Raw genomic sequence first — 22,872 nt, 5'->3', positions numbered from 1 at the left:
GATGCGCTATGTTGATATTCTCCTTATAAAATAGTTATCAATAACTATAACGCGCTTTCTATAGACTGTTGCTTCTCAGCCCTCTGCCACTGCTCCCTCACGGCCTTCTCTGCGTCATAGCCATATGCCCAGATCTGCGTCGTTGGATCACTCCACTGGTTCGTGCTCTCCACAAAAGGCCTTCCCTCAACTTCAGCCCTCATGCCAAGATCCCTCGCCTGCTGCTGTGGACCATCTGGAAAGTGCCACAGCTTGCCATTCACCAAACTGGCAGCCTGCATGCCGTAGCTGCGGTTCATCCTTTCCTTTTCAAACAAGTGAAGAGCTTCAGGCACCTGCTGCTTGGAGTTGATGTTGGAGAGTGCTTCTGCTAGTGCTGCGCCGTCTTCCACTGCCATCGCCGCCCCTTGGGACATGTAAGGCACCATGGCATGTGCGGCGTCGCCGAGGATCACGACCTTTTGGCTCCGCGAGATCCAAGTTGGCAACTGACAGCCACTCATCAAAGGCCACTTGATCGTATGCTTGATCATTCTGATGACTTTCGATAATCTGTTGTCAAGGAGTTAGAAAAGCTCGCTTGAGGCGTGAGGTGACTTACTTTGGATCCCAGTTCCCAAACGACTTTCTCATGTCAGCGATTGCATTCTCTGCGTCCCAGGTGCTGGGTGACGAGTGGTCAACATGAGACAAAACCATGTTGAACGAGTTTCCTCCAGCGATGCAGTAAGTCATGACATGTCGATCTTCGCCGATCCTGGAAGCAGTGTAATTAACCAGGTGTGCTCCAAACGACGGGTTAACCACTTACCAGATGTTGATGCCTGGTCTCTCCAAGAGCCACGACGTGTCAGGGTCCCTCTTCATCTCCTCGGTATCGACCGTGGCACGGTATGCCGCAAAACCTGTTCTTTGAGGAGGCAAGTCTGGTCCGCCAAGGATAACTGACCGGGCACGAGATTTGACACCATCAGCCGCAACGATGAGATCGGCACTGTACTCGCGGCCATCCAGAGTCGATACTGAGGGTGTAGATTCATTGTAATCCACCACTTTGCTATCGGTAATAATTTGCACTCCAAGATCGGCCGCGAGGCGGCAGAGAGAGGAGTGGAAATCAGCCCGATGGATAACAAAGTAGGGAGCTCCGTAAGACTCCTCAAAGTTGTTTGCGAGCTTGGTGTAGCCAAGAGGAGTTCCGTTCTCCCACCTGCGGAAAGTCATGCTCTCTGGCTTGATGGCACGATCTTTGAAATATGGGCCAATACCCCAGCTGAGGAGGAGCCTGGCAGAATTTGGAGGGATTTGAATCCCAGCGCCGACCTGGAGTTTGTTAGTTATTGGACTTTCTTTGAGCTGTGGACATGATGCTTACCTCCCCCAGGACAGCTGCTTGTTCCAACACAACTACTCGATGTCCACGACGAGCCAAAGCAACCGCGGTAGATAGACCTCCAAGCCCAGCTCCGACGACCAGGATGCGTAGGGCGACTTGGTTGCCATGACTGATCCCGTTTTGACACTGATCAAAACCTTGCAGCCTCTCAAGAAGTGCGGTAGATCGAGATGGATACTCTGCGGTCTGGTTCTGAGATGAGCGACAACACCAGGTATGGACAGAGGAGCCATCTTACCTGCTTTGGAACCGTCTTTCCGTTTGTTGCTGCCATAGTGACGGATGGTTCACTGGTGAGGGTGAAGATGTCGTTTACAAGCTTACTCATCAAACGGAGTGGTTGCTACCCTTCAGTTGTTGTCGTGCGCTTTTCCTTTTCTATAGGTGGTAAACAGAGACCAGTGGCGGGTAGCGCTTCCGATGGTTCCCCGGCCTGACTCCCCAATCCCGGCAAAGACGGGGACTCCTTTCCGGTCCACGAACCGAAGATCCCGCAAAGTGACGACACATGGTAAAACAATCGAGGATTTATTATGCTTGAAACGGCCTGGTTCATGACTTAGTTCGATCAGATCAGCAGCAGCAGTTCAGCTTCAACACATAATCGCAAAACCACCAAGTCACCAAACAATCAACAAGATGCCCTCCGCCAACACTGTTCCAGCAAATGGAAATGGCCTTCACCTTGACAATGTCACCGCAGCAAAGGCACTTCAGACCTCTGAAGAGCTGGTGGCTGCCCTTCAAGCCACCAACACGGCACCTCTGTGGGCCCAGATGCAACGTCTGAACCCACCAGCTCCCAACCCCCAGACTGTCCCACATCTTTGGGCCTACGACAAGATCAAGCCCTATCTTCTTAGAGCTGGTCAGCTGATTACCGAGAAGCAAGCTGAAAGGCGTGTCTTAATGCTTGCCAACCCTGCCCGATGTGAGTGGCTTTCTCCGTGCCTTGAACTATGTTCTAATGCCTGAGGTGTAGCTGCGCCCTACACGACGGATACCTTGTACGCTGGTCTTCAACTTGTCCAGCCTAAAGAGACGGCCCCTGCGCATAGACACACGGCCTTTGCCTGTAGATTCATCATCGAGGGTACTGGTGGCTTCACAGCAGTTCACGGCAAGCGAGTCCCGATGCGTCCTCGCGACGTGATCGTCACCCCAACATGGAACTGGCACGACCATGGCAAGAAGGGAGCAGATGAGGAGGGTGGAGATGATCAACCTGTCATTTGGTTGGATGGGCTCGACCTCCCCAACTTCATCCACTTTCCTCTGCACTTTGTGGAGCACTACTCTGCTGCGCGTTATCCCGCGGAGGATGTCGATGATTCTGAAATTGTTTACCCGTGGGACAAAATGCAAGCAAGGCTGGATGCCAGCCCTGAGAAGTGGACATCTGAAGCGTACCTCAAGCCCAATGGAGCTGAAAGTGAGTCAAGAATGGCAAACTCAGTAATCGTCTGCTAACCGCTCCTTGTGTAGTTGGCAAGATCATCGGTGCCTCAGCCGAGAGACTTGATCCGGGTGCCTCCTCTCCAGAAATTTGTGAGACATCTTCGGCTGTGTATCACGTCATTGAAGGCTCTGGCTCAACTAAGATTGGAGACACAGTCCTTAACTGGAAACAGGGGGACACATTCTGCATTCCCACTTGGCATGCGTACCAGCACCAGGCGGGTGAGCAGAAAGTGTATCTGTACAGATTTGATGACAAGCCTATGCTTAGAGCGCTTGGCTTCTATCGTGTTGAGGGTGTGGATGTCGAGACATACGTGTCTGACTAGTATGTGGTTGGGATTTTACGAGGTCCTCGGGTCTCCTCTTAGACCACACCTTGTTCAACCATTTAGCTCACTTGTTCTCAATTGCTCTCCAGATGTCTTAGACTTTAAGTAGCCTGATTGATATGTTATGCTTATGTCATAAATGCATATTACTAGTAAAGACAGTAAAGAACATATTAACCATGCAACGTGTGGCTATCCCCCATATACCAGCGATATGGCGATTTTGTAATGCGTAGCACATACTTTAGTAGTGAATGTCGAAAGCAAAGTGTGGGATATTACATCTTCGATGTTCATCACGAAGTGTTCATCACGAAAGTTGCTGCATCTATTGATCGTTCCTTGCTCTAACGTGTGACCCGGGAAGTCCGTGCACCCCCCATCTCCGCACATCGTGATGCCCTCACGGTCGGAAGAAGTGGTCAGTGACAGTCATTGATTCCTCGGCCAATAAAACTTCAAATTATTAATTAAATAGCAAATTAACTAAAGAAATCATTATCAGCAATCTAGCTCTTTTTGCGCTTTTTTCTCGCCGGTTTGCGTGTGTTAGTTACCTTCCTTTTCTTAACCTGATTTTCAGCCTCATCACGAGCATCTATTATTTTATGGATCTGAGGGAACGCCTTATTGGGGTTAAACTGGACGGGTTTTCTTCCTGAAGGCTTCTTAGCCGCTGCTTTCGCCTTTAGGAGAGCGACCTCTTGCCTCAGATAGATAATTTCGTAATTATCACGATCTGCGCAGTCTTGTGCCTTTTTAAGGACCCTCCTTATGCCTCGAGTCGACTTATTTTCGCCCAGATTAAGCTGTTCAACTTGTCGTTTAATATCGCGGCCGCAATGAGGCGTATTCCACAGCCCGGGGGCATCGTCGATCTGGTTCTTTGGTGTTGAGGGCCCCGCCTTTTGTGCTTTGGAGACCTTTAGTTTCTTGACGCCGGCAAGAGCCTTCGTCACGTCAAGAGGATATATTCCAGAAGCCCGAAAACCAGCTCGGATATTCTTCTCGATCATAGCTTTCATTGAAGCCCTTTTATATGCTGATACGAAGAGTTGTTTTTGGTGTGGCGATGTGATACTATAGACGGCCCACCCACGAGTCTCCTCATGATAAAAGACCTTCAACGGTCCAAAAACCGCAACGTCAAGCGGCTGCGTAAGGTGTGAAGAGTGTGACGGGAGCCAACTAAGCCAGACCTTATTCTTCCAAGCTGTCTTCATAAGGTCTCCTGTTATATGTGTCTTATGTTGATCAAGGACCAAGATACGCCACTGGGCTGGCTTTTTTGGCTTTGTCTCAGGAAGAAAGACGAGTTCGAACCACTTGAGGAAGATATCTGCAGTTGACCAGCCGGAAGGGCTACAGTCATACTTCCAGTCCGGAATCTCCTTAGGAAACCACTGTCCTTGAAGGTTATGACCCGTAAAGACAACGCACGGCGTCAGGCGGCGACCATCAGCGCTCCCACACTCGAGAATCGTGATCCAAGCAGTTAAATCGCTCTCCATGGCTTCTGCCGCTGTCATCAATGATGTTCCGGCTACTTTCCCGGCTTGGGTTTCCCCTTCTTTGACACCAGTCTCGTCGACATTATATAGACGATCCTCCTCGATGTCACAGTCGTCAAAAAGGTCGCCAAGGCCGCGCCAATGCTCCCTAAGTCCTTCTTCTGTGACAGCCTTCTTGCGAGCGGCATTGATAAGTCGAGATGGCTTCATTTTGACCTCCTCGTGGCGAGTAAAAAAGCGGTCAACCCAATGCTTGCCGACGGGTTTATCATCGCCGCCCTCCTTCGCTATGGCCGAGGCAAAAGCTCGTATCTCAGACTTATTGGCAGGCATATGAAAAGCCTCTCTTTGAAGTATCCATTTGGTGATATCCTTCTCTTGCAAAAGACTCAACTTTTGAGTCTTTTCCTTAGCGGTGTGAATATCGGTGGCTCCTTCGATCCGGTCTTTCAATGTCGAGGGCCCTAGGCCGTGCTTGCGCGCCGAGCCGCGAATTCCGATGCTTTTTGCATCCTTGATGGCCATAGAGAGAGTTACCTCTCTATCGGTGCTTTGAGAAGTCATATTGAAAATTTGATATTAATTGAAGCAAAATTGCGCCAGTGAGAGCCATATTACATGATGTTGTGGTGATGCAATTGAGACATTCACGTGTGCGGAGATGGGGGGTGCACGGACTTCCCTGGTCACACGTTAGGTCATGATGAACTCATACAATACTTGGCCCATCACATGCAGGTAGTGTTCAAGACACCTAGGATATGGATATTGCACGAGCTCCAACAACGTATTGCGTGCATGCCATGTTTGTGATTCTGCTCTACTGTTGGCACAAGACTTGGGTTGTCGTGTTTGTCAACCAGCCGGGTTCCACTCGGCTCATTCTAGGCCAAGGTACAGTATTTGAGACATTCCCTTGTATGTTTAGAATAACCTTTACACAGTTCCCCGCAGATTCCACCAACCATTTGGTCTGGATTCTCATTACCTAGGCTAAGTTCATACTCTCCTCGGGTACTCGGGTGATCGCCCGATATTGCCCCGATGGCCGGTTTGAGACTCGATGGTAGCCTTTACTATGGCTTCACATTTCCTATGTTGAAATTCTTATTAGATGCCGGTGGTCTCTTATGATTTGAGTCTGCTTCATCTTCTATCATTAATACCATAGTATCGTCTGATTGCATTCCTTTTATCTCGATCTGCAATGACGCAACCGACTCATGACCTCGTTTCCCAAAATGGGTCCAAGGCTATCCGAATTCCATTGTTGATTAATGGAGTTTCCGTCTTTAACGAGTTAAACACCGACAAACACTCACCCACTTCGAATGGGCATTTCCAAGGAACGAGTCTTGCCGACTGCGCCGAGGCCTTGTCTAGTAGCAACCAGGCCTTCCTTCAATGGTCGACAACGCCTCCAACAACCCGGCGAGCTTTACTCATTCGCCTAGCAGAGGTATGTAACCATCATATGCATGTTGCGAATCACGGCTGAAGATTGTTGCAGATTTTGAAAGAGCGTCAGGATGAAGCCAAGAGCATCATCAAGGCAGAGATTCACTGCGGCGACGATTGGGCTGCAGAAAATGTCAGCAGCAGCATCAAGTTGATCCAGGAGAGTGCATACCTTCTTACCTCGAGGAGTATGAATGGCACAATTCCTCACACTGAAGCCGAAGGCTCATATGGCTTCGTTTTCCCCCGTCCACTGGGCGTCGTTCTTGGGATCGCTCCTTGGAATGCCCCTTTGATTCTTGGCTTTCGCGCGGTTGTTGCTCCCGTCGCGGCCGGCAATACTGCCATTTTGAAGGTATAATGCTGAACGTCACTTCAAATATGGGGATCGAGACTGAACACATTTCGCAGGGCTCCGAACTCAGTCCATGGACTCACCATTTCATCGCCGAGCTATTCGTGGCTGCTGGGTTTCCCCCTGGTGTCGTCAACTTCATTCTTCATCGACCCGAAGATGCATCTGAGGTGGTCACGACACTCATCAAACATCCCGCAGTCAGAAAGATCAACTTCACAGGCTCAACTGAGGTTGGGCGAATCATTGCTCAGGAGGCTAGCAAGGTCCTTAAACCGGTCTTGTTAGAGCTGGGAGGGAAGAATTGCTCAATCGTTCTGAACGATGGTGATGTGTCCCGAGCAGCAGAGGCCGTCCTTCTGAGTGCCACTTTGAATGTGAGTTTTTTTCTTCTTTTTTTCTTCTTCTTTTAAGCGATTCTAGGATTCTCGCTCTTCAATGTGGTGGCAGGATACTAACAGTATTGTAGGGAGGCCAGATCTGCATGTCAACAGACCTTGCGGTGGTTGTCCAAGGTGTTGCAGAAGACTTTAAAGCAAAGCTTCGGCAGCTTCTAGCCGAAAGAGCTGGAGAAACCTTCCAGCTGGTAGGGTCAAAAGGTGCAGCCAGAACCCGTGCGTTGGTAGCAGATGCGGAGGCAAAGGGGGCCAAGTCCAGATCCTCCACCCAAACCCCGGACACGAAGACGGTCCCCGTGACCATTCTGGAGGATATCGATCCATCTATGGACTTCTTTAGGGCGGAATCCTTTGGGCCTTGCCTTGGTATAGTAGTCGTTGCTGACGAGAACGATGCGATCAAGGTTGCCAACAGCAGCGATTATGGACTGTCTGCCGCGATCTGGACGAAGGATCATTACAAAGCGTTGGAGCTGGCGCGAAAGCTTCAGGTTGGAGCTGTTCACATAAACTCTCTTACTGTCCATGATGAGGCTACACTCCCACATGGAGGGACCAAGTGTAGCGGGTTTGGGCGGTTCGGGGCAGAATGGGGACTTGCGGAGTTTGTTGAGACGCAGACTGTTATCATTAATCCATAGGTTCAATGGGCTTGTAAATATACTTATCCGTTGACTGGTTGATGAACACTTCGTATATCTGCCCGTACGGAAGGGCAGGCAATGGGCCTCGGATGTTGTAGGCGTTGACGCCACCAACGCTGAGACCAACGAGAGACTCGTTAAACATGCGGCCGAATGCAGTAAACCATGGCTCCTCGCGATTCCAGACCTTAGTCTGAGCCCGAGTCAAGTCCTCACAAGAGTGAAAGATGCCTGGATGAGTGAAGCCGCCGACAATGGTCTCATTACAGACGGGCTTCGCGACCAGCTGCCACTTCTGGCTTGAAACGAGAGTGTAGAAGATGAAGCTGGCCAACAGTTGGAGCCGCATGATTGCGAGTCATGAGAGGTGCTACTTGATGGGACGATGAGAATCAGGTATGTCGTGCTGGTGAATAGTAGACCTCTTGGTGAATAACTGCTCTTTTATAACCGACATCTTTACAAATATGAAAACCAACGTTTCCGACGGCTGCCCTCCTACTGGAGCAATAACTACACGAGTGACTTACTGTAGCTCCCAAGCTTTCCCCGCACCGCTTATTCCCCATCTGGGGATGATCAATTCTGGGGAAGCTGATACGCAGACTTGAGCCAGACCCTGTTTCCATCTATTTCGTTCTAATGCGGCTTTCACTGCGGGTACAGACAGCCTTGAGCCGCCCCCCACATGACTCCGGACATGAGTTGCGGAAGTCCGTCGCCCGGACATGGGCCCGAAGGTTATGCCGAGCCATGGCATGACTGATCTCATTGGAGATCAATATCCGAGCATTGATGTAGGCGATACTCATCATTGATGTTAGCGAGGTGCAATATTTGAATTGAGTGAAGTTCGTGTTCTTATTGCCCTGGCAATGCGTTGAACGTAATCGGTTCATTCTCCAGACTCAATCATCCCAAGCTCCAACCATGGCGGCTAAAACCTCAGTTTCGCTGCAAGATCTCAGATTTGAACACCACCCTACTGGGCTGGGAGTTTCCGCACCATCTCCCCGTCTGTCTTGGAGGTTTTCAGCCCGCGGAGATGGCCAAGCTTCCACCAACCAGGGCTGGTATCAGGGCGCCTACGAAATCGAGATCAAGCGACTTGACAAGACTGAAAGGGCAGGCAACTACAAAGTTCAAAGCAAAAGCAATGCCTTTGTGCCATGGCCCGATGCTCCTCTCAAGCCACGAGAGAGAGTTTCTGTTCGCGTCCGCGCCTTCGGAGCGACAGCTTCTGAAGACCACCCCCCTGAACCCACGGAATGGACCCCCTGGAAAGATATTGAAGCTGCTTTGCTCTCCTCTCAAGATTGGATCGCAGCTCCCATTACCTTTCCTGAGCGCAGCGATAGGGCAAAGATTCGGCCAATCCGCCTGCGCAAAGTCTTTCGCGTCCCACAACTCGGCAAACAACTACACGGACGGCTCTACACCTCTGCTCTGGGTATCTAAGAAGCCTACTTGAACGGGCATCGCATTGGAGAGGAACATTTTGCCCCAGGATGGACGAGTTTCCACCACCGCCTGCAGTATCAAGTGCACGATGTGACGCATCTGTTGCGAGACAATGGCCAGGAGAACACAATTGCAATCGAAGTTGCTTCAGGTCAATATGCTGGGCGCTTACTATGGAACGACGAATACAAGTTTGCATTCTATGGTGACAGAATCGCAGCTTTTGCGCAGCTGGAGATCCGCACCGAGGACCAACCAATGCCAGATTTCGTGTTGGCAACTGATGACACCTGGGAGAGCAGCTTATCTCCCATCCTCTCCAGTAGCATCTATGATGGCGAAGAACTGTCCCTCGATTTGGAAGAAGATCAATGGGCAGATGGACGGAGCCAGTCAACCGCCTGGCGACCAGTTGAGGTGTTGCCTCTACCGGAGACGAAACTCGTTGCCGATTCATTTGCCCTGTGAAGATCACACAAACAATTCGCCCAACGCGCATATTCACCAGTCCCAAAGGCAAGACCCTGGTTGACTTTGGCCAAAATCTGGTTGGCACTGTCCACATCCCAAAACTCAGCCGTCCAAATGGTCACATCCTGCGAATCCGGCATGCCGAGGTTCTTGAAAGAGGCGAACTTGGCACCCGACCACTCCGAACCGCTCAAGCAACCGATAAAATCATGTTTGGAGGCAACAGGTGCTTGGAGAACTGGTCCCCGCACTTCACGTATCATGGATTCCGATACGTGGAGATTGAAGGCTGGACCATCGACGATGATACCGAGCCACTGACTCTAGACGCCATCTCGGCTCTGGTGATGCATTCTGACTTACTCCGTACCGGCCATTTTGAGTGCAGCAACGATTCAATCAATCAGTTGCATCAGAATGTGGTATGGAGTACCCGTGGAAACATGTTCTCCATTCCTACGGATTGCCCCCAACGCGATGAACGCCTTGGCTGGACTGGCGATATCCAGGTATTCTGCCCTACCGCAGCCTTTATCTTTGATGTCAACGGCCTACTCAGCAACTGGATGCGAGACCTGGTAACGGATCAGATGGCTGATGGTGGAATCGTCCCGCTCGTTGTTCCTGAGGTCAAGCTTCCGTGGCCTTCAGTCCCACAAGCGATCTGGGATGACGTTGTCGTGATACTGCCATGGACGATATACACTTGGTATGGAGACAAGTCTATTCTCGAGGATAACTACGCAGGTATGCAAGAGTACCTTGATAAGACCCTCCGTCGCGGACCAGACGGGCTCTGGGACCCCAGTCTCTGGCAGCTTGGCGACTGGCTTGATCCAGACGCATCACCGCACGACCCAGGTCTGTCTAGAACCAAAGGAACACTTGTGGCAGATGGATATCTGGTGTGTGTCACTAGGTTGATGTGCAAGATCTCACGGGTCATCGAGAGGACTGAGGATGCTGCCAGCTACGAGAAGCAACTTGATACGCTGGAACGAGTCTTTCAAGCGAAATACATGGCGCCATCAGGCCTTTTGGTCGGTGACACCCAAACAGCACTTGCTCTTACTCTGGCCTTTTTTCTGCACCCACAAGATGAGCCAGAGAAGCGGCAAGCGGCTGCCCGTCGCTTTGCTGAGCTTGTTCGGTATGCCCAGTTCCGGGTCTCGACAGGATTTGCTGGTACACCCCAAATTCTCTTTGCCTTGTCGGAGAACGGCAATCTTCAGCTGGCATATAGAATGCTGTTGGAGGAGCAATGCCCATCTTGGCTCTATCCTGTGCGCATGGGGGCAACCAGCATTTGGGAGCGCTGGGACAGCATGCTGGAGGATGGAACCATCAATCCCGGGGAAATGACTTCCTTTAATCACTATGCCTTGGGCTCAGTGGCCGCATGGCTACATGTCGTTGTTGGTGGCCTCTCTCCCCTCGAGCCTGGGTGGAAGCACTTCAAGGTTCACCCTCGGCCTAGAGGTGATGTCCGAAGTGCCAAGATTGGCTACCTTGGCAGCTGCGGGCAGATCCGCTGCTCATGGGAGCTGAGTTCCCAAGAAGGTGCGGAGAAGTTCCGATTGCGGCTCAAAGTACCTGGAAACTCGACCGCCGAGGTTGTGTTGACGGATGGAACTCAGATCAATGTTGGCTCAGGCGTGTACTCGTTTGAGAGTGATTATGTCCCAGAGGGAGAATGGCCACCAAAACCTCTGCGGACAGCGTTCCGCGATTGAGCTAGTCCCTGGCAATGAGGAGAGGTCAGTGGTCCATTGAAGCGTTGTTGCTAGCAGCTTGACTCCAGGCCCTGTAAAACGAGGTTCTACCTGTGGTATTGCTAGAAAAGACATTAAAACTTGATTAAACCCAAACATATACGACGAGCCCAGAGATCATCTACCATTCCATCTTGTCTACCTGTGTAACCCAACGATAGTAGAGAAGCCTATCAATATCTGAACAGCGATGTGAGAATCAGGGAGTAAAGAACCCATGGAAAGCCTAAAATGAGTCGAAACTCCTGTATCCCTACGCCTCCGTCATGAATTAGTTCAGCAATCAGAAGACCACTCAATCTGAAGAAAGGGGGGGAGGTATGTGGTGCAAGCCTTCCTGAGTTCCTTTATTACCGTGTTTCTTTGTGTGTTGAGGTCATGAATGGCCCCCTACTAGGTATAGAGCGGCAGAGAGTCTACCAAACCAACCACATTCCAAGGGCAAGGACACAAGGATCAACGCACCTCAGGAATAGAATCGCACGTGTCAACCTAGACGTTCTAGTCTGCCATGTTTACTGCAACTTAGTTGCCGATATCAGACCAGTAGTTTTCGGGGCGGTACTATATAGAAACTTGCTGAAATGAGTGATAAAGCGACCTGCACTACAGCTTAGAGAAGAGAAATTGAGTTACAACATCCCCAGGCCATAATTCCTGGCCCCATCATAGAAGCCCGATGGCCTTGAGACTTCCATCGTCACCCCACTCAAACGCATCCCAGCCCAGGCCTTGCCACTTCATGTAGGCCAGGTAATGAGTCATCTCACTAGCATCCCCTCTGCGATGGTACTCATGATAAGCAACACCAGTTGTCTCAAGCGGGTGGAGCGCTGTGTCGTTGGCATAGTCCCTACCACGAGAGATATCGTTGAGCTTGTCATACACCTCGTCACTAGTCGCTGGGCGGATAGCTTTCGGTTCCCACGGTACATCGTCATCACCGCTGTTGTAGCGAGACCAGTACTCCCAGCCGGCAAGGAGACGCGAGGAGTTCTGAGTAAAGAAGTCGACCCCGGAAGTTCCCTGAATTCTTGCTGTGATGCCCATGTAGCTGACAGCACGGAGTGTACCCATGGGATGCCCCTGATCACGACCCATCTTGGTAACTTGGCCATAGAAATCCTTGTCCCCAGAGATCTAATCTTTTTGTTAGCACGGATACACTCAAGCGGTATCATGACAGACCTCATACCTGAATTGGGATAGCATAGTCAATGGAAGGATCCGGGTTGGCCCCGACTGTCGCATGGTAAACCATATCCTCGTAGAGATCGCGGTTATCACTGAAAACGGCCACATTCATGGCACCGCTGTTGCCATACGCGCCCTGGTTCATGAAGAAGTCTGTGCGTACCAAACCTCTCGTTTCGTTCCAGCCAGCAGAAATCCTGTCAATCATACCAAGGTAGGTCTTGGTGTTCTCAGAAGACCACCCTGAGGCGCTGGCTGAAGCGCGAAGGATTTCGGCAGCCGCAGTCATATAGGCAAGGCCTTCTCCGCCTTCGATGTGCTCATTGAGATCCTTCAGAGTTGATCCCCACGCAAGAATGGTGTTTTTGGCGCGGGTGAGCCAGATACCTTTACCTGTAGCATACCACGCCAAGGTCAAAGAGTAGGCATTCTTTCCATCTTGCTGAAGAGGGATGTTGTGACCATCTCCTCCAGCCCAGGAGACAGTTTCAAAAGGGCCGGCCATGGTCCAGGTGCTGTCCGGCTGCAGAGCAGGAAGCCGGCTAACAGCATCATCCAAGGAGTCAACATATGCCGATTTTCCTTGTTGGTAGTTGTCCTGAATTCTATCCAAGGACTTGCAGTCGTGTTAGATGCCAGGATGCTTCAACGCGCCGGATTGGGAAGCGGCACATGAAGGAAGCTTTGCCTCTGCTGCGATAGCAGTGGCAACGACTAATAGTGGAGAATGAAGCATTATAGGAAAGTTTTGTGATGATGAGAGGTAATGTAGTTTTGGAACAAAGAACGATGCCCTACAGACATCCGCAAGTGATCCTTCTCAGCGCCATTAAGTCATTTTTAACTACAAGATTTCACCAAGGGCCAGAGTTCGTCCATTCATTCATTCTCCGCCGGTTCTTCCGTCTTCAGTCTCTCTAGATGTGACATGTACTTCACTCTAACAGGCGGAAATTGTGATCTTTCACCAATCCTCCACTTGATGTGTACCATCGTCAGATTAAAGGATGGCTCATGGCACACCCTTTCTTCCGGTTTCGTAAGTTCCCCACGGGGTAGATTGCAGGAGGTCTAGCTCCGAATGAACCCTTGATGCATAATGGGTTGATGGCGTAGGTATGAAGCTGGCGGATGACGAATGTCCGTGATCTCCACCCCCTGGGTCGGAGGAATGTCCGGAGGCTTCTCCGACAGACCAAGTCGGTGATCATGTCCGACAGCTCCGAGGAACGGAAAACACAGGAGGATCGATAGGATTACGGCATCAGCTGATGGGGCAGGCGCAAGTGGCCAAAGAAGATAGGAATTTGTAATGTCGTTCAGTTCTGTTGAAGCCCGACCTGCTATATGTAACCCATGCAAAGGAACAACAATCTTCTTCATCACCCCTAACTCATTTTATTCGCAACCCAAGACTGTCGAAATGACTCCCTCAGCCACAACTGTGAGCATTGCATCACTTGTCGACGCAAAGAATGTCGATGGAACCGCTCGTAAGCCACTCAAGGACGTTGCTGAGACCGTCCTATCCAACCTTTATGTCGAGCGAGCGTGGAAGCTAGCCAGCAAAGTCTTAACTCGCCATGACGCACCTGATCTTTTTCCTCACTTCACATTCCCCGGCCTCGGTTACTACATCTGGAATGATTCGACTTTCTGGACGTCTGGCTTCTTCCCTGGCATTGTCTGGCTACTGTACGAGCGGAGTCTGATGACACCACTCTCCGTCGCTCCCAGCGATGACCTTCTCCGCGCTGCACAAAAATGGCAAATCGAAATGGCCAAAGAACAATTCAAAACAGACAACCATGATCTAGGATTCATGATCATGCCGTCTTTTGCCCGGGACTATGACTTGACGGGCAATCGTGCATCCCTCGATGTCGTTGTCAATGCAGCACGATCACTTGCCTCACGATTCAGTCCCACCACTGGCACCATCAGATCCTGGGCTGGAGCTCGCACAAAGACCTACAATCTCAATGATGAAGATGTAGACTTTGTCGTGGTCATCGACAGCATGATGAACCTCGATCTACTCTACTACGCGGCCCATCATACCGGTGACAAGTCCCTCGCCGATATTGCGACTACTCATGCGACTACGACGCTTGCCAACCACATCAGGCCTGACTATTCGTCGTATCATCTGGTTAGCTACGACCCCCACCGCCAGGGAGTCGTTCGATATCGCCTCACCAACCAAGGCTATGCCAACGAGAGCACCTGGGCTCGCGGCCAATCCTGGGCCCTGTATGGCTTTGCAACAGTTTACCAATGGACACGAGATGAGCGATTCTTGGACGCCGCGATTGAAATTGCCAGGTATTTCCTCTCTCATGTGGATGAGAGCAATGGCGTCGACACCATTGTGTACTGGGATTTTGGCGCGCCTCGGCCCGGCGTATGGGATGTTTCTGCTGCTGCATGTGCCTCTTCTGGTCTTCTTCTGCTCCAGCAACTTGCTCCAGGCCGTTGCAATTATCTGGAGAGCGTTTTGCGGATTCTTGATACAGTCACAACTCGAGCAACAAGCAAAGGCGATTGCCTCCTAGAGAGAAGCACTTCCAACGACCACGTCCACGCTCTGCATCGCCTGGCCGAGCACGGTGTTGTCTACGCCGACTATTATTTCCTCGAGGCAGGAAACCGTCTACTGCAGCTACAGGGGAAAGAGAGGAACTCATCTCACGAAGACGGTAGATCCTGAGAGTCATGTCTTGGTAAGCTCAGGGTGGAGGCCTGAGTGAAATCATGTGAGAGAATAGACGCTATGTAGGCAATGACAGTGAGAAATCTGTTCGAAATTATAACTCTGGGTCCAGGGGAACGCCTTAACTCGGTTCCTTGCGTGGACATGCCGTGTTAAAGTCCCCACATCAAGCCGATTGGCTTGGATTAGGTATTCTGACTCCATCAGACAGGGGGCAACCGGAGCAACCCCCGAACGTTCCTCCGTCTCCGTCAAACGGGTCGACCTTGGCCTGGGTTACTCCGTTAGCGGCGCCGACTCATTGCCTGATTCATGAACATCCCTGGTCATGGATTGCCCATGGCCTGATGCTGATGGCCCGAGGACTTCCAAGTGACCAAGTGGCGAAGCTTTCCCATCACCTGGACAACCAGGAGCGTAGAGATAGCCGCTTGAGGCCATCCACCACGTCAGGAAGCGTGGAATCTACATTCGACGTCGGTGGAATTTGCTAGAAGCAAGGGTAGAGGACCGTTATCTTCTCCTACAGCCCTTGAAAATGCTGTGGTTGTTGGTTCGTGTAAAATTGCCCTTGACCGTCACTTGTGACCGTGACAGGAAGTTCATTATAGTCCCTCCAACTGAATATGCGGTCGTCCAGTGTCTCAATCTGGCTCGAGGCCAACATAGACAAACTACCATCAACATCCAGGGGCGTCATTAGATCCAGGGTGGATGTCGACAATGACATTGGGAGAAGGGCATCATCTGCTGTGGTGGACAGCCTGGCGTCGTTCTCATGGCCCTGCTGATACCTCCATTCCGCCACAGAGCCACGTTCTGTGGAGGAATCTTTTTGCGGCTGTCCAATGCCTTCCATCTCAGCGGATAACATCGTCCAGCTTGCCGTAAGATCAATAGCCTCTGGTTTTTGGGCATCTATTTTGAGGCGAGAAAGTAACTGAGCTGCAAAATCCCCAGCCTGAGCCGGCTCTTGATGCAATTCTGAGCCATCGTTCTGCTGAGATGAATTCCATCGCTTGGATGACTCGGCTAGAGAGGTGAGGATCGTCTCGAAATCGTCATCCACCGGCTCCATCAACCAGCTTGAGTAAGCAAGCAAGGCACGAGCTGCGATGAACTGGCAAAAGGAGAACTGCCCTGACACGAGGTACCTCCGGTGAAGGAGAAAGCGAGTACAAATCTTGCCGATCTCTTTGGCGGCCTGCTTGACCAGTGCCACATGAGCCATGAGCGTTGATTGGCCGCTGCTGTCCTGACTGCTGCTACCGACTGATGGTTGAGGCCTGCAGAATGCTCGAGGTGCCTGATATAATAGTATGCCGCTTGTGTTGTGCGTCAAGTGGGCGAGAGTCATGTTATGGTCTATATACCCATTCTTGTCGGGCGAAGCGTGCTGATATCGAGCAGGAAGTCTCGACTTCCAGTTGGCCAGAACCAAGTCGAGATTGAGAAACTCTCTCAGGAACCCTCGAGGATCCTGGAATGGCGTCTTTGCCCTAGTCGTGGTTCTAGCGAAAGTGTTAACCATGGTGAGGATCTCGGTCGCCTCAATGAGGTAGGCCAAACCACCAATGCTTGGATCAGGAGTGATTTGGACCTGCGCGGCAACATTGGCCTGTATGAATTCGCGAGTTTGAACCTGTCGATTCTCCAGCCATAGTTGGCCATCACAAGGAAGGAGTCTTCGAACCATGTTGGGGTCGAAACTTGACTTGGTGCCTGAAAGCAAGGCGGCGAACTGCTCCAGGAGGAATAGCACCCAGAAGAGGCGGCGGGTAGACTCTCGCGACCTCCATGAGCTGTTATCAACAACAAGACTCATCAGTCGCCTGTACTCTCGTTGCTCCGGCGAGAGGTGGTGATCCTCGAGATGCAACCCAGCGCGCAGTGCCACTTGAGGGAGCATCGTGACGAGGCCCCAGTAAGTTGTCATACGCCCGTCGCCGAGAAGCAGGAACTGAATTATTGTGCAAGCATGAAGAGTGTTCATGTCAGCCGTGGTAAGGAGCTTCTCACAGACTCCAGACTGCGTGCGGCACAAATACTCTTGTCTGTCAAAGTCCCGTCCCCCTCCCAGAAATGGTCCAGTTGCCGCCATGAGTGCTTCCATCTGAAGGCCGCACGGGTACGTCGACTGTTGGCCTACATAGCCCTGAGCGTGGAAGAAGAACTGAGGCTGAAGTACAGGTATCCAGGGTTGGATCTGGGTTCGATAAACGTGACACATTTCGCCAATGGTGGCGTCTGACATGTCCAGAGCAGGTGATTCGTTATTTGCCGTGTCCCTAAGCCGATCAGCTCACTGTCTCGTCTGTACGGCGCGTCGGTGAACACACTGTTGAGCACGTGAAGGTTGGGGACCTTGAGACAGAGTAGCATCGTCAGTCGTTTCGTCTCTAGCTAGATGCTGACCAGCCTGTCTCAGCATCTGCCTGGTACCATCGACGACGGAGCGAAAATCCGGCCTTGATTCAGAAGATTGGTGTTGAGGTCGCAAGAGCAAAGACTGGCCAATAACCATCTGCTCCAAGACATCAATTCTCCGGTATATCTCCTCAATGTAGCCGGGCTTTGGGCCTCTGCGTTTGTCTTGTTCATATACGCAGTCAAGCCCTTTGTCAAGGCACTTGGCACATGGATATGACCTTGAGCATTTCAGTTTTCCACGTCTACAATTCTCGCAGGAGCGCATCTCCAGAGCTGGCGCCTCATTTGAGTTTGCTGGAGATTCATGAGCGGGCACAGGCGCTGGCCTGTTCGCTAATGGAATCTGGCCAGGGCTCTCATCTGGGTCCTGAGGTGCTGTCAAAGGTGTCGTTCTCTGGGCCTGACCGTTTGTGCAGTTGTTTCTCTGTCGCTTATTTGAACGCGTATCCATTTTGACCAATGTCAGATCGACTTGGATCGACCTTAGTTGAGACAATGAGGGAATGTAACGAAGTGGTAGGTCGTGATGGAGTCTTAGCCATGCAAGATTGAGCTCGCTTTGGGGCACACGACTGGTTATGAATGGAATAGAACTGTGGGGACGGGACCCCATGTACCCCAATGTTCACGTCAGCACTCTAGACCGTCGGACGCTCGCATCGAATTCGCCCGAACTGGTGGAGACGCCATTCTCACTTCTTTAGCGGGTGACCAGCCCTTTAACTAGCCAATAAGCAAGGATCGAGCCTTGGGTCTACAGGGGTCGGTCTTGGAGAAATCAGCTTGACATCATCGTCACAAAAGTCTAGGGTGGGTTCCAGGGGCATCAAGACTCCTAGCCAACAACGTTCTCCCTTGGCATATGTGCACTTAAGCTGAAGACGTTTTGTTAGAGATTTTTGGAGTAGTATCTAAATACTACTTGATGTGGTTGATGGCTTGTGTTCTTAAGTTGAACGATAATAATGGTTAGTTATACATTTTTCCTTTGGCTTCATTGTCTCACTGAGATATCAGTTAATGCAAATAACAGAATCTCAGAAACCACAATATCTGATTGCACGCCACTATCTACGAGTAATTACAAAACCCATTAGGCGATAATTTGGTTGATTCCAACCAGAGTCCAAGGGGCCAGCTCCTGCTCTACCAACAAATTGCCCTCCGAATCAGCCTTGATCAACTCAGTCGGAAGGGTCGCAGCGTAACTTCGGAGAAACTCGGTCGTCTCCCGGGTGAGATGCATAGGCGACCCCAGCTTCTCCCAAGCAGAAACCACATCACCTTGACCCCCAGGAGTAAGTGTCTCCTTCTTGAACACCGCCCCAGGCCGCACGCCTCGAATCAGAATGCTCTTTCGCACTGATTCTCCTGTCGAGACGGTCTCATGCGCGACGGATCGGTTCTTGTACGCTGGAGGTGGCGAAGTCTTGAGTTGAGGTGGATAGTGGAAGAGCAGTGCTGAGAGTAGACCCGACTTGCTGTTGCGGACGATGGCACCGTCGCTCTTGTTGTACTCCAAGATTTGGTCCCCGAGAGATTGAAGAATCCTGAAAGCGTGGAAGGTTGGCTTTGGAATTCCTTGCAAGTTGACGAGGCCGAAACCGCCATCTATAGTGGGCAATACGTTAGCTTGGTTACCACATGCAACAGCCTTGATATTCTAGACTTACGGAATGGTTCAATACCAGCGCCTTCTTCCTCAAACACGTCCGTGAAAGTCCAGTACGCGATCGAATCAATCTTGCCTTGACTTGCAAGCATTGTGCGTGCCAGGTAGGTTGCCACAGGGACATAGTCGTGGTTGTGGTCTCGGGACGAGGGGCTCGAGTTCCACTCCGTCACATGGGTCTCGGCGTTGGGGTAAGGGCTCTTGGAAACAATTTCTCGCAAAAGAGATAGATCCTCTGGAGTCGCGTCCAGGTGGCGGACTCTTCTGGACTGGTCACCAGTCCTATCCAGGGCCCAATCTGTTGGGTATGGGTGAGAGGACACAAAGTCCACGGGGAGATTCCGAGAATGCGCCCAGTTCAAGAAATGCTCCGTTCACACCGGCTTCCATTTCAAGGCATCGATGTCTTTGGTCTGTAGGCCCATTAGCTCATGTCAAACTTGCTCATTGTCAAAGCCTAGATAGAGGGCTCTACTTACGTCCGCGAGCTTCTTTTGAACCTCAAGATCCTCGAGCTCACCATCGAAACGGGTGTCAGGAACAAATTTACTCGTTGCAGGACCTCCTACACGCAACTTAGATCCAGTCTCCTTAACAATCTTTACTGTAGCCTCGTAGAGCTCGTAGTACTGGGAGCGGGTACCAGACCAAAATCCGTCAAGGTTCGGCTAGACGCAAGGCCCCTTACATTAGCACTATCGAGAATGAGCCGAAAGACGGTACATACCTCGTTCCAGACTTCGAAATACCACTGCTCTAACTCTTCTGTTCCATACCTTTCCTGCCAGTGCTCCATGGTGGCCCGGATCATATCCTCCCACTTAGATAGATCAGTTGGGGGAGAGCCATGACCGTTCCACCAAAATGTAGTGTTCAGCTTGGTCGCAATGGCCGAGGGCATGAAAGCGAACTCGACAAATGGCCTGACGCCGATATCAAGCATGACATCAATGAGGGCATCGACATATTGAAAGTTAAAGGTGACCCGGCCATCAACCTCGTTATAGACAAACATGTCATCGTGAAAGAGACCGTGAAACCTGACGTACTTGTAACCCAGAGCCGTCTTGACGTATTGAAGGTGCTGCTACCAGTCGTTCCGGAGGCCTTCAGCGGCGCGGCCAGCTCCGGCGACGATTGACCAGAAAGGAGCTAACTGCTGAACGCAGCGGTCACTATAGGAAGCTTGGAGGTTATGCGGCATGGTGCTATGGTTGCTTCTTGTGGTGATAGTCTTCCAATGAGTGTTGAAGGAACTGTTGAATCGATGCAGTCACTGGATGATAGCCTCTGATGGATTTTGGCAATGTCGACTGTGAGTAGATCAAATCTTCTAAGACCAACGGTTGGGTTCTTTTAATCCCAAAGACTCGTGTCCGAATATTCAGTCATTATCAGATCGAACCCAACCAAGTTGAGTTGTCTTGCATGTCCGCTCTGGCATCATTGTCAGATACCGGAAATCCTCCGAGGTTTTCACCGAGAGTCCATCGCGATGTGATAGCACCGTGATAGCGAGCCTTAGCGTGGAGTTCAGGCTTCCGGACATACCCCCGAGGGTTCCACCGACCCAACCACCCCCTTCTCCTCTCAAACCGTCCCCTTCGACCACCGGTCATTTCGAGGAACTGTGGCGCCATGTAGCCGGTTTTTCGCGTTTTTTGCCCCCGGATTTTCATCCCCGCATTTGACTTTGGCTTGCTGTTGACAGTTGTGCGGGGGAGGAGGTCAATATTGCTTGGCTTGTTGACTCCCTGCGAATCATTATATATTGGAGACAACGGACAACTCTTTACACGAGAGAGAAGCATTAACAACACAATCCAGCCGAGAGACGGCGGCTCAATCTCTCCTTATTAGTATCTGATCTAGTCTCAACATGGAATCGAAAACTCCAGAATCACCTCACGTTCAACACATTGATCCTCCGGGTGATAAACCTGGTTCAATGGAGGCTTCCAACGAAATCACTCTTCCGGCCGACATCGAGGGCCCATGGCCTTCATACCTTGCCAAGAGATGGCGTATGATTCTTCGAATGTCCATCATCTACATTGCTGTTCTCAGCGTCGGCTTTGACAACTCGGTCACCAACACCACACTGGGCATGCCTGCTTTTCGTCGTTACTTTGGCCACCAGACTGAAGCCGGCGACTACGTCATCCCTGCTAAATACGTTTCTGCTTGGGCTGGTGGTACCTTTGGCGGACAAGTTCTTACAGACTTGGTGGGAGGTTATCTCGCTGATCGAATCGGCCGGAAGTGGACGCTTTGTCTGTCCGTCATTGTCATCATCATTGCATCGACCATCCAGATCACCGCCCACAGCATCGGTCAAATCATTGCCGGAAAGACGGTCTTTGGCATGGGTGTTGGCCTATACATCTCATTCGTCACATCATACACGGCTGAGTTGGCACCAACGCGCGTCCGTGGTATGGCTTGTATGGCTGTCAACTTCTGTATCCAGACCGGCAACTGGATCGGATCAGGCGCAGCCTTGGGCCTCTTCAACCGTTACCCCAATGTCAACGACACACGATCGTTCCGGATCATCTTCTCTTTGCAGTACCTGTTTGCCTCGCTCTTTTTGCTCACCGTCTGGTGGCTCCCCGAGTCACCCTCGTTTCACATCCACCGCGACGATGTTGACAAAGCAGAGAAGGTGATTGCCCAGCTGTACGATCCAGATTACGATTCAAAGCGCCATGTGGCCTTTTTAGTCCAAGAGCATGAGGCTGAGAAGGCATCTCTTGGTGTTGGTAAATCCATCGGTTGGGGTGAGCTCTTCAAAGGTCGCAACCCCCTGCGGATGATGATATCGGCCTGTATCGTCTGGCCTCTCCTCATGGGAACCGCGTTTTGGCCCAGCTACCAGTCGTACTACTTTGAACTGGCGGGTGCCACCAATGCTCAAGCTATGAACTATGGATGTACTTCGGTTGCCATTGGAACCAGCATCATCGCGTACATGCTGATCGAGAACGTCGGCCGTCGACGACTGTGGTTATTCGGCGCCACGGGAATGGCCTGCTCAAACCTGATCGGCGGCTTCATGTACATCCCAGTTGTTAACGGGAATGCCCGGGTGGCTGGCAAAGTGGCCACGGCGATGGTGTTCCTGTGGAATGGCTTCTACGACATTGGACCCGCCAACATGGGCTACGCAATCACCTCTGAAGTGCCCTCAAGCCGAATGAGAGTAAAGAACAATGCATTTGTTCACGTCGGGAGCCATTTGACGGGATTTGCCTTGTCTTATGCCGTTCCGTACATGTACAACCCTGATGCAGGAAACCTTGGTCTTCGCATGGGTTTCATTTGGGGAGGCTTCTCTGTCATTTTTGTTATCTGGGGCTTCTTCATCCCAGACGTCACTGGCCTTAACTTCTATCAGATCGACCAGTTGTTTGAGAGCCGTGCCCCTGTCCGCAAGTTTCATCAGGCAAAGTTTGACGACAACGGTCTTCTCATTCGATCATTCTCAACCAGGACCTCTGGGGAGGTTAGCTAGAGAGAGAGTCTACCGTTGGGGTGCCATAGTGAGCCATGGAGGACGTGTTGAGGGGGCGAAGGCAGAGCAAGGAGCTGCGATCAAGATGTGCAG

At 51.2% G+C, this 22,872-nt stretch overlaps 10 protein-coding genes across 10 annotated transcripts; 6 read left to right on the top strand and 4 right to left on the bottom strand.

The window, feature by feature from the left end:
* Positions 1-44: 44 nt before the first annotated feature.
* Positions 45-1,670, bottom strand: LRP88_14560 (uncharacterized protein; the record flags this gene model as incomplete). Its single annotated transcript, XM_083250900.1, has 5 exons — positions 45-552; positions 602-757; positions 812-1,323; positions 1,376-1,582; positions 1,635-1,670. 5 exons carry the CDS (start codon positions 1,668-1,670, stop codon positions 45-47), a joined length of 1,419 nt encoding a protein of 472 aa, XP_083093300.1.
* Positions 1,671-2,035: 365 nt separating this feature from the next.
* LRP88_14559 (RmlC-like cupin domain-containing protein) lies at positions 2,036-3,183 on the top strand (the record flags this gene model as incomplete). Its single annotated transcript, XM_083250899.1, has 3 exons — positions 2,036-2,327; positions 2,379-2,828; positions 2,882-3,183. 3 exons carry the CDS (start codon positions 2,036-2,038, stop codon positions 3,181-3,183), a joined length of 1,044 nt encoding a protein of 347 aa, XP_083093299.1.
* Positions 3,184-6,101: 2,918 nt separating this feature from the next.
* On the top strand, positions 6,102-7,549 carry LRP88_14558 (aldehyde dehydrogenase domain-containing protein; the record flags this gene model as incomplete). Its single annotated transcript, XM_083250898.1, has 4 exons — positions 6,102-6,156; positions 6,218-6,510; positions 6,567-6,887; positions 6,980-7,549. 4 exons carry the CDS (start codon positions 6,102-6,104, stop codon positions 7,547-7,549), a joined length of 1,239 nt encoding a protein of 412 aa, XP_083093298.1.
* Positions 7,550-8,482: 933 nt separating this feature from the next.
* Positions 8,483-9,481, top strand: LRP88_14557 (uncharacterized protein; the record flags this gene model as incomplete). The annotated part of the gene is made up of 2 exons (XM_083250897.1): positions 8,483-9,002; positions 9,060-9,481. The coding sequence occupies 2 exons, from the start codon at positions 8,483-8,485 to the stop codon at positions 9,479-9,481; spliced, it is 942 nt and encodes a 313-aa protein (XP_083093297.1).
* Positions 9,482-9,693: 212 nt separating this feature from the next.
* On the top strand, positions 9,694-11,217 carry LRP88_14556 (uncharacterized protein; the record flags this gene model as incomplete). The annotated part of the gene is made up of 1 exon (XM_083250896.1): positions 9,694-11,217. One exon carries the CDS (start codon positions 9,694-9,696, stop codon positions 11,215-11,217), a length of 1,524 nt encoding a protein of 507 aa, XP_083093296.1.
* Positions 11,218-11,922: 705 nt separating this feature from the next.
* LRP88_14555 (uncharacterized protein) lies at positions 11,923-12,955 on the bottom strand (the record flags this gene model as incomplete). The annotated part of the gene is made up of 2 exons (XM_083250895.1): positions 11,923-12,396; positions 12,452-12,955. 2 exons carry the CDS (start codon positions 12,953-12,955, stop codon positions 11,923-11,925), a joined length of 978 nt encoding a protein of 325 aa, XP_083093295.1.
* A 918-nt stretch (positions 12,956-13,873) lies between these two features.
* Positions 13,874-15,160, top strand: LRP88_14554 (uncharacterized protein; the record flags this gene model as incomplete). Its single annotated transcript, XM_083250894.1, has 1 exon — positions 13,874-15,160. The coding sequence occupies one exon, from the start codon at positions 13,874-13,876 to the stop codon at positions 15,158-15,160; it is 1,287 nt and encodes a 428-aa protein (XP_083093294.1).
* A 526-nt stretch (positions 15,161-15,686) lies between these two features.
* Positions 15,687-18,044, bottom strand: LRP88_14553 (uncharacterized protein; the record flags this gene model as incomplete). The annotated part of the gene is made up of 2 exons (XM_083250893.1): positions 15,687-17,451; positions 17,503-18,044. The coding sequence occupies 2 exons, from the start codon at positions 18,042-18,044 to the stop codon at positions 15,687-15,689; spliced, it is 2,307 nt and encodes a 768-aa protein (XP_083093293.1).
* Positions 18,045-18,686: 642 nt separating this feature from the next.
* LRP88_14552 (uncharacterized protein) lies at positions 18,687-20,469 on the bottom strand (the record flags this gene model as incomplete). The annotated part of the gene is made up of 5 exons (XM_083250892.1): positions 18,687-19,204; positions 19,267-19,563; positions 19,741-19,933; positions 19,993-20,305; positions 20,357-20,469. 5 exons carry the CDS (start codon positions 20,467-20,469, stop codon positions 18,687-18,689), a joined length of 1,434 nt encoding a protein of 477 aa, XP_083093292.1.
* A 675-nt stretch (positions 20,470-21,144) lies between these two features.
* Positions 21,145-22,779, top strand: LRP88_14551 (uncharacterized protein; the record flags this gene model as incomplete). The annotated part of the gene is made up of 1 exon (XM_083250891.1): positions 21,145-22,779. One exon carries the CDS (start codon positions 21,145-21,147, stop codon positions 22,777-22,779), a length of 1,635 nt encoding a protein of 544 aa, XP_083093291.1.
* Between the last annotated feature and the right edge of the window lie 93 nt (positions 22,780-22,872).

The sequence above is a fragment of the Fusarium phalaenopsidis genome (assembly GCF_050370095.1).
Source record: "Fusarium phalaenopsidis strain FUZ10S chromosome Unknown contig_32372, whole genome shotgun sequence".
Taxonomy (NCBI): Eukaryota; Fungi; Ascomycota; class Sordariomycetes; order Hypocreales; family Nectriaceae; genus Fusarium; species Fusarium phalaenopsidis.
This window is presented reverse-complemented; position numbering and strand designations above follow the sequence as displayed.